Source organism: Leopardus geoffroyi, chromosome X, assembly GCF_018350155.1.
Source record: "Leopardus geoffroyi isolate Oge1 chromosome X, O.geoffroyi_Oge1_pat1.0, whole genome shotgun sequence".
In the NCBI taxonomy this organism is placed as follows: Eukaryota; Metazoa; Chordata; class Mammalia; order Carnivora; family Felidae; genus Leopardus; species Leopardus geoffroyi.
Window position 1 is genome coordinate 126130099 of NC_059343.1, and position 9511 is coordinate 126139609.

Genomic DNA, 9511 nt, shown 5'->3' on the forward strand with positions numbered 1-9511 from the left:
GCCCCACCTAAGCTGACTCTGCCCCCCCTCTGTCACCATCACTCTCCACCCACTCTACAACTCTGCATCACCTGCAGCTGCACTGACCTCTCCTACAATTTCTTCCCCATCCCATCCATTCCCTTCAACTACCTGGTCCAGCCCTATATAAACTGACTGCAGTCCTCCCTCCATCCACATTCCCCCACCCCCTTGTAGTCCTCTTTTCTGCCTTCGCATGAAGTGGTCCCAGCTGCCTCTCTGTCCTCATATTCCTGACCCTCATGTGACTCTCTGTTCCAGTCTCACACCCACTGATTCATGCTGCTCCCTCTGTCCCCATCCCCTCCACAAACCTATTTTAAAATGGCTGGCAGGCACCAATATAGTGAGTACCTCGTGCTTGTTTTTATCCTTAAGGATAATATGTTACGTACCACTCTCCCTTCCCCCAAGATTCCTGATTATATTTCATTTATGAGAACATTAAGAAGGAGGAGATAAGAATGTTTCCAGGGTGACAGTTAACAGTAAAATGGGAAGTAGGACCCAGTCTTCCCGCTCCTTTCCATTATCGTATGTCTTTTATCAGATCACATGCCTCTTATTAGAAAACAGAAATATGACAAAGGTCAAATCCTCCCAGTAAATGCTGTCAACTCGACTTTGGAGGACAGTATACATTAAAAACTTCATGGAGGCACATCTAACAAAGCTATGTGACAATCACACCAAGGAAATGACATTGAGAACAAACAGTTCTGAAATGCCCTCTTGGCCCTTTGTGTGAGTCTGCATTGTGCCCTCAGAGACTCAGACTTAAGCACAACTCTTCTCCCCACTACACAGACAAGGAACCTGAGGCACTTGGAGAGGGAGCTTGTCCCAAATTACCCAGCCAGAAACTGGTGGAGCCCATGAGAGAACCCAGGTCTGAAGCTACTCTGGGTTCCCCCACCACATCCCCCCAGTGTTTCTCAGAGTTATGCCCCTGTAGACTTGTCTGGGAGTGGGTCACCAAGTTGTTCAGGATGCCAGTGTCCAGGGATGAGGCCCAGGGTCATGCCTCTTTACATGTTCTCCATGTAGGGTTACCACTTGAAATACAGGAAACCCAAGCAAAGTTAAATTTCAGATCAACAGTGAATAAACAACACAAAGTCCAAATGGGACATACTTGTACTAAAAAAAAAAAAATTGTCTAAAATTAAAATTGACCTAGGTGTTCTCTTTATTAGCTGAGGCAACCCTATCCTGGGATTAGGATGCCCCCAGAAGTTTGAAACCCATTCTCTTCCCCTCCACGTGTGGGTGAATGAGCATTCTATCACTGTTGTTCATTTTCCATTTCCCCTCCGCCTTTCTTGTTCCCCACCCTCAGCCTGGGGCAAAGACTTTAATATTATCTGCCATGGCTTCTCTTATAGGTCATCCTATGTAGGGTGAAGAGGGGGCTAGACAAGGTCATTCAGCCCAATCTGACACAGAGATTCTGAGACACCATCCAGCAAATAAACTGACCAGAGGTTGGCTGAATTCAACCTACTGTCATAATAACTTGCCTTTCCCCAATTTGTCCAAGCACAAATTACCAATAAGACTCTCAGACTAACTGCGCCCAAACTATTTTTAAGGCATCATTTAGGCTTAGGTGAAATGGAAATTCTACTAGTTTTACACACTGATGGATTCCCAAAGAAACAAACAATTCAAGTCAGTAGTAAAGGATTAATTTTCTGTCCATCGGCTGGGAAGGAGTTGGGGATCTACCAGGCTGTCTTCAACACAGTGGTTTAGAAGATGAACTCATATTCAAGGTTAAAGAACTCACCCTTAGAGAACAAAAGCTCAAAATAAAAAAGGCTTTATTTTTAAGACAAAAAAATAGCACAAACACACATCCAAATGCAAGTGAATAACTTCACTGGGTTTTATAAAAGAGAAAGCTGCACTCAGGTGTCAATTATAACTGGAAACCTCAAAGAGAGGCCCCCTGCTTCTGGTGACATGGGTACAACATGTGCTAGTCCAAGAAGTCATTCTGTGGTGGCATCAATGTGGAAATGCATGACAAGAGTGAGGCGATACAAGGCAGAACTGCAGGTGGGTGAAAGCTTTAAGACCCTTTTCTCCACTCTAATATGCTCTCATTTTGCTTTGGGGAACTAAAGTAACCAGCAGGTCACCTTACAAAGAACTTTAATGTCTAAGAACACTTTCAAATACCTAAAAGAGATTCAAGGTTGTTACTAAAGTTATACAGGGAGGTCAGTGGGGGAAAATAGTTTGTGTTCTCAAAACCCAGGTTTCACACAATATGAAAAGAAGACACTGATCTTAGTAAAGGCTGGTCTTTTTCATGATGCGCAGGAACTCTTGCTCATTGACTTCTCCATCTCCATCTCGATCAGCCTCATCGATCATCTCCTGTAGAACAATAAGGATTCAACTTAGATTCATTCATAAATGAATTAAAATGACTGAGCAATGGCTTTCATAAGGTTACATGAATAGACAGTTGTGGTCCACCCATTGCAAATGTGCTGCTTTTTAGAATAGCTTGGTTCCCAAAAAGTTATTTGAAAATCAAGCAATACTTTGTCATACATATCCAGAAGAGAGCCTGAAAATCATCCTGACTAGAGGGATTCTTAAAACCTAAAATAGGAGGTAAAATTTTACGTGCGCATTTTTCTGGGAGCAAGGCCCATAGGCTTGTCACACTATTAAAGGAGAAATTAAGCGGTCAAGAGAGGGACAAGAGAACATTAGTTTTCCTTCAAAGTGGGGCTCACATCAGAGAAAATGTTATTCAGAAAAGTCACACAGGGGCTCCAAGCAGGAGCTAAGCTCAAGTCCGATGCCTTACAAACCTGCAGCTCCTCATCAGTGAGGTTCTCACCCAACTCCTTGGCCACACGCTTTAGATTTTTGAATGATATCTTCCCAGTTTCATCATCATCGAAGAGCTTGAAAGCTTTCAGAATTTCTTCTTTGGTATCTTTCTCAGACTTAGCAAGTAAAACAGATAACACAGAAGCAGTTACTCATGCAGCAGCTCACCGGCACCTAACCCCTCTACGTGGTCTTGGTGATGGCTTTCATGACATAGGTCCTAGCTCACAGGAGATCAAACGTCATCCAGGGTAGAAGAGGACAAACTCAATGACATTATTATAAACAGGCTAAAAAGGAAATATAAAGGACTGACTTAAAATATTCTTTCTATACAAAGCAGAGAGAAACAGGAATAGAGGATAGAGTTAAAACTAGAGGAAATATAGTGCTTGAGCTGGCAGAAGAGGGGTCCTCTCGGTGGGGGAAGGGGGGTGCAGGGAGGAAAGCGAGGGCTATTTAACTTGTTATGAGATAACAGAGAGTTACTGGGATCCCAAGTACTCCAAAAGAGGAAGAGAGGAAAATCCCCCAACAGCTCAAACTCCAGAAATTCCTGAAAGGTAGCTAAAGATAGACAGAACCTCTCTAATAAGAGCAATTTCGGAACCCACCTTTAAGGTGGGACAGCTTTACTAGGTGGTTACAGAAGGTTAAGCTTCCTGATCACTTAAATTAGTACACAAAGAAAAATGCAGGTATCATTAGATGATTTCAAAGCCACAGAATTATTAGAGTTCCCAATGGGAACATCAACATACATCCTGGGTGGGATGACACTCAGGGGAGTGAGGTGGATTGGTCAGGTGACACGTCTTTCTTGACCCCCTGGGCCCGTTAAAATGGTGACACCTGAGGGACTAGAGAATGGGTACATTCAACCTTGAAAATGCTAAAAGACCAAATTCCCAGGGCAGTGAAAAGCCAGGCTGTTGGAAGTAACCTGCCCTCAGGCTAAGGCTGCCCAGAATAACAAATGAGAGAGAAAAGAATTTTGACCTTTAAAGTATAGGCATTTCATCTTGTCAGGCACTGTAATATTGCTGGTGTTTACAGGTTTTACTGCTTGTGGTTATCATATTGACAAATCAGTTGAGAAAAATAATCACAAAAGAGTGACAGCAGTAGTACTTTTACGACTTTACAGAGGGTAAACCGACTTTTCCTGTGATTTGTGTGGCCTTGAAGAAAGCCAAGAAGAACCTAAGCATTCTAATTTTCAGTCATAAATACCATCCTTTATCAGCTGAACCCTCCAGTTTGTATTAACTTTTCTTCAGTGAAGACATTTTCATATCTAGATTCAAATTTGTTCACCATTATGGGTGGAAAATATGCTGATTATTCCAGCTAACTTACCATTTTCTGAGTCATCACAGTCAAAAAGTCACTAAAGTTCATTTTTCCTGTCCCTTCCTTATCAATTTCGCTTATCATTTTCTTGATCTCTTCTTTCTTGGGTTCAAAGCCCAGTGCTCTCATTGCCACCTACAATGAAAACAGGATCATCTCAATATGCACATCTAAACCGTTAACAGGAACAAAAATGACAGCATTGAGAGTATTAAGCCAGCATCTGACACAATTTCATTAAAATGATTGGGAGGGGCGCCTGGGTGGTTCAGTCTGACTTTGGCTCAGGTCATGATCGTAGTTCATGAGTTTTGAGCCCTGCATTGGGCTCTTTGCTGACAGCTCAGAGCCTGGAGGCTGCTTCAGATTCTGTGTGTGTCTCTCTCTCTGCCCCTCCCCCACCCGCGCTGTTTCTCAAAAATAAATAAACATTAAAAAAATTTTTTTAATGATTGGGAAACACTAGAACATTATGCAGATTGATATTTGTGTTCCATTTTATTTAATAACACTTGAGGTAAAGAAAAGATAGGAAAACAGAACACAGTGCATCCTCCCCTGTTACTTCTTGCAGAGAGATGAGGAAAAAAGAGGTACAGTGGTGACAGGGAAACAAAAAGATGTAGAGGAAAGGCAAGGCTGGGGAGTTGGAATGTAAATGGCTTACCTTAAGTTCCTTAACATCTATGGTTCCAGTTCCATCAGCATCAAAGAGATCAAAAGCTTCCCGGATTTCCTGTTTCTGCTCTTCAGTAAGCTCAGGCTTAGGACTCATCCTTTTTCGCTGGGCAGATGTTGCCATGCTTGCCTTCTTAAAGTTAGAGGCCTTTAGACGTTTTACAAACACAGAAGCACAGTATTATGTAATATAATCTATATTTTACGTAAAATAGTTACAGACAACAAATTATTTTAAAATTGTTTACACCAACCAATTCCGAAGCTTTGCTTAACAGAAGAGATAACAGGGTTTACTGGAAAGAACAGTGAATCCTTCCATGCACCTCTATCCCTCCCTCTTCTTTATTTACTACTGTTTCTAGAAGCAAGGAGACCCCTTGTTCGGTTGGACACCTCTGATTGAAAATCATCCTAAAAGAGATCTAGCCAAGGAGATGACTGCATAAATGTACAGATAACCAGGTGACCTTGATTTTGGGGATCCTAATAATTATCTAGAAATGTCCTTACAACACCCACTCGCGGTACTCCGCTTCCCTCTATGCAGTCCGACTTTAAGAAGTAACCACGCTTCCAGATTTGGCCAAATATTACTAGGTTGCTAAAATGTATGTTCTGCCAATATTAAACAATAAAACTCAATCCACTTGGCACATCTGTCCCTCCTGCAAGGAGCTCAAAACATGTCCCGAATATCCCTGTACTTAAATTTTAGGATGCATGTTACCAATCAAACATAATAAACCTCCTCCCCAGTTCTATGGGTAAACTTTGGTAGAGCGAGGCGGCCAGGTCAGGATCTGAGAAGTCAGGGCCTGCGGGTAACGTCAGTTTTCTTTGTCCAGGGGCGGTCACCGAGGGGGCCGGCAGGGGAAGATCAGGGGAGCCTAAGGGATGGGTGGGCGCAGCGCAGACTGTGGGTGAAGGGGAGCAGCAGCGAATCACAGGCCCAGCTGGGCGGCAGGCGTCTCTACACTACGCTTCCGGGAAAGAACTCAGAGGAAGGAGGGACACGCCAAAATCGAGAACGGCGCAGGAGAGCTGGCAGGGCCAGACGAAATCTTGGAAGGGCTCAGCCTCTGGGCGCGGGGCACCAAAGGACGGCCTGCACTCACCATTGCCGACCAACTCCGCCGCCCGTTGTTACGGCAACCGACGTATACACTGACTCGGCGCCTTTCCCACCTCCCCACGCGCGCGGCCCTGCTCCCCATTGGCGGCCCACTAGCCGCCGCCGCTCCCCATTGGCGCAGGGCTGTGGTGGGTGGGGCTAATCGGACAAAGGCCTGGCCCAGGGCCTGGGGGCTGTGCACTCACAGCTAAGACCTGGCCTCATTGGGCAGGATCACGTTATAAGCACCGATTGGCTGAACTAGCGCTAAACTAAGCCAATCCCGTTGGCGGAGGAGTCTCGGCAGATCCTCTGCTCACGCGGGCGTGGAGAAACCGGTGCCCGCCGGCGGCTGCAGGTCTTTGAGTGCTAGCTTGGGGAGCGCTGAGGCTGGCCAGGGGATCACCTACGGACGGTAAGGGTTACGACCTCGCCCTGGGAGGCTGCCTTCTATCGGCTACAAGGCAGGAGGGCAAGGGGCTGGGTGAGGCGGTCTGGTCGGGAGGTTTCTGGTCTGGCCTAAGACAAAATTAGGGTCAGAAGGGCCAGAGAAGACCGTGACCTTGCGTGTTACAGCGGAGACTACACAAGGAGCAACTGAGACCCAGAGAAGTGAAGGGGAATGTTGCAGAGGTTTGGACGGCTGGGACTTAGAAACCGTGTCCCGCTGAGGCTATTTCTTCGAGAGTGTCCATTCTATAGCACCGCCTCCCCCCCCCTCCCCCCCGCCCTGCCCGCAACTGATTTTAAGAGTGGATCACTTTGGTTCTCTCCTGGCTAAAAGCAGCCAAGGAGATGAGGTGGGAGCCTGGGAACGGACTTTGAAGGAAGTGAAGGAGATATGAGCGAGCATGAGGGGAGAGGTCGTCAAAATAGACTTTTTTGATAGTCACTCAGGCGGATAGGGGGGAGCATTCCAGGCCGAGACATTGCCATGAGCAAAGTCACGGAGGACTTTGAAGTGTGAGGGGTGCTTGGAGAGTGTGGTTTTAGATTTTCTTTTATTCAGTTTGTTTTTATCATGATAAGTGTAGTCTTTAATCCCCATCACCTATGTAACTCATCTCCCCACCTATTTCCCCTCTGGTAAGGATCAGTTTGTTCTCTATAGTTGAGAGTCTATTTCTTGGTTTGCCTCTCGTTTTCGCTTTGCTCATTTGTTTTGTTTCTTAAATTCCACATATGAGTGAAATCATATAGTATTTGTCATTCTCTGACTGACTTATTTCACTTAGCATTATACTCTGTAGCTCCATCCATGTCATTGCAAATGACAACATTTCTTTTTTTTTAATGGCTGAGTAACATTCCATTGTATATTTATACCACATCTTCTTTCTCAGTTCATCCATCCATCAAAATATGGACTACTCCCATATCTTGGCTATTGTAAATAATGCTGCTATAAACATTGGTGTGCATGGATCCCTTTGAATTAGTATTTTTGTATCCTTTGGGTAATACCCATTAGTGCAATTACTGGATCATTTTTAATTTTTTGAGGAACCTCCGTAGTGTTTTCCAGAGGCGCTGCAACAGTTTACATTCCCACCAACAGTGCAAGAGGGTTCCCCTTTCTCTGCATCCTTGCCAGCATCTGTTGTTTCCTGAGTTGTTAATTTTAACCACTCTGACTGGTGTGAGGTGGTATGTCAGTGTGGTTTTTATTTTTATTTCCCTGATGATGAGCGATGTTGAGCATCTTTTAGTGTGTCTGTTGGGCATCTAGAGGTCTTCTTTGGAGAAATGTCTATTCATGTCTTCTGCCCATTTTTTAATTAGATTATTTGTTTTGGGGGTATTGAGTTGTATCAGTTCTTTTTTTTTTTTTTTTCAACGTTTATTTATTTTTGGGACAGAGAGAGATAGAGCATGAACGGGGGAGGGTCAGAGAGAGGGAGACACAGAATCGGAAGCAGGCTCCAGGCTCTGAGCTGCCAGCACAGAGCCCGACGCGGGGCTCGAACTCACGGACCGCGAGATCATGACCTGGCTGAAGTCGGACGCTTAACCGACTGCGCCACCCAGGCGCCCCTGTATCAGTTCTTTATAAATTTGGATACTAACCCCTTTTCAGATATGTCATATGCAAATATATTCTCCCATTCAATAGGTTGCCTTTCAGTTTTATTGATTGTTTCCTTCGCTGGGCAGAAGCTTTTTATTTTGATGTAGTCCCAATAGTTTATTTTTGCTTTTATTTCCCTTGCTTCAAGACACACATCCAGAAAAAAAAGTTGCTACAGCCAACATCAGAGAGATTACTGCCTGTGCTCTCTTCAAGGATTTTTAGGGTTTCAGGTCTCACATCTAGGTCTTTAATCCAAATTTTGAGTTTATTTTTTTGTATAGTGTAAGAAAATGGTCAAGTTTCATTCTTTTGCATGTGGTTGTCCAGCTTTCCCAACATCATTTGTTGAAGAGACCATCTTTTTCCCATTGCATGTTATTTCCTGCTTTGTCAAAGATTAATTGACCATATAGTTGTGGGCTTATTTCTAGCTTTTCTATTCTGTTCTATTAATCTATGTGACTATTTTTATACCAGTACCTTACTGTTTTAATTGCTACGCTTTGTAATATAATTGAAATCTGGAATTGTGATACCTCCTGTTTTGTTTTTATTTTTCAGGATTGCTTTGGCGAATCAAGGTCTTTTGTGATTCCATAAATATTTTAGAATTGTTCCAGTTCTGTGAAAAATGCTGCTGGTACTTTTCATAGGGGTTGCAGTAAATCTGTAGATTGCTTTGCGTAGTATGGACATTTTTAAAATATTTGTTCTTCCAACTCATAAGCATGGGATGCCTTTCCATTTCTTTGCCTTATCTTGGATTTCTTTCATCATTGTTTTATAGTTTTCAGAGTACAGGTCGTTGACCTCTTTGGTTAAGTATATTCCTAAATATTCTGTCGTTTTTGGTGCGGTTGTAAATGGAATTGTTTTCTTAATTTCACTTTCTGCTGCTTTATTATTAGTGTATAGGAATGTAACAGATTTCTGTACATTGATACTGTATTTTGCGACATTACTTAGTTCATTTATCAGTTCCAGTAGTTTCTTGGTGGAGTTTTTAGGGTTTTCTATATATAGTATTATGTCATCTACAAATAGAGTTTTACTTCTTCCTTACCAGTGTGGATGCCTTTTATTTCTTTATGTTGTCTGATTGCTGTGGCTAGGACTTCCAGTACTATGTTGAATAAAGTGGCAAGAGTAGACAACATTGTCCTGTTCTTGATCTTAGCGGAAAAGCTTTCAGTTTTTCGCCGTTGAGTATGATGTTGGCTGTGGGTTTTCCATACAAGGCCTTTACTATGTTGAGGTATGTTCCCTCTAGACCTACTTTGTTGACGGTTTTTATCATGAATGGATGTTGTATTTTGCCAAATGCTTTTCTGCATCTAGTGAAATGATTATATGGTTCTTATCCTTTCTCTTATTGATGTGATATATTACGTTGATTGATTTGTGAATATGGAACCAGCCTT

General features: G+C 43.3%; 2 protein-coding genes across 8 annotated transcripts in view; one reads left to right on the forward strand and one right to left on the reverse strand.

Moving 5' to 3' along the window:
- Positions 1 to 1827: 1827 nt before the first annotated feature.
- CETN2 (centrin 2) lies at positions 1828 to 6152 on the reverse strand. The gene is made up of 5 exons (XM_045472464.1): positions 6024 to 6152; positions 4895 to 5053; positions 4234 to 4362; positions 2853 to 2990; positions 1828 to 2406 (listed from the first exon to the last, which is right to left on the reverse strand). Exons 1-5 carry the CDS (start codon positions 6120 to 6122, stop codon positions 2317 to 2319), a joined length of 615 nt encoding a protein of 204 aa, XP_045328420.1. The 5' UTR covers positions 6123 to 6152; the 3' UTR covers positions 1828 to 2316.
- Positions 6153 to 6301: 149 nt separating this feature from the next.
- The window catches only part of NSDHL (NAD(P) dependent steroid dehydrogenase-like), a 29917-nt gene continuing 26707 nt past the window's right edge, over positions 6302 to 9511 (forward strand). For 3 of the 7 annotated variants that reach the window (XM_045472456.1, XM_045472460.1, XM_045472462.1), the window contains exon 1: positions 6302 to 6434. The gene's annotated coding sequence lies outside the window, so the exon portion shown is untranslated. The remainder of the gene's footprint in view (positions 6435 to 9511) is intronic. The other 4 variants (XM_045472461.1, XM_045472459.1, XM_045472463.1 and 1 more) reach the window with 4 other exon arrangements.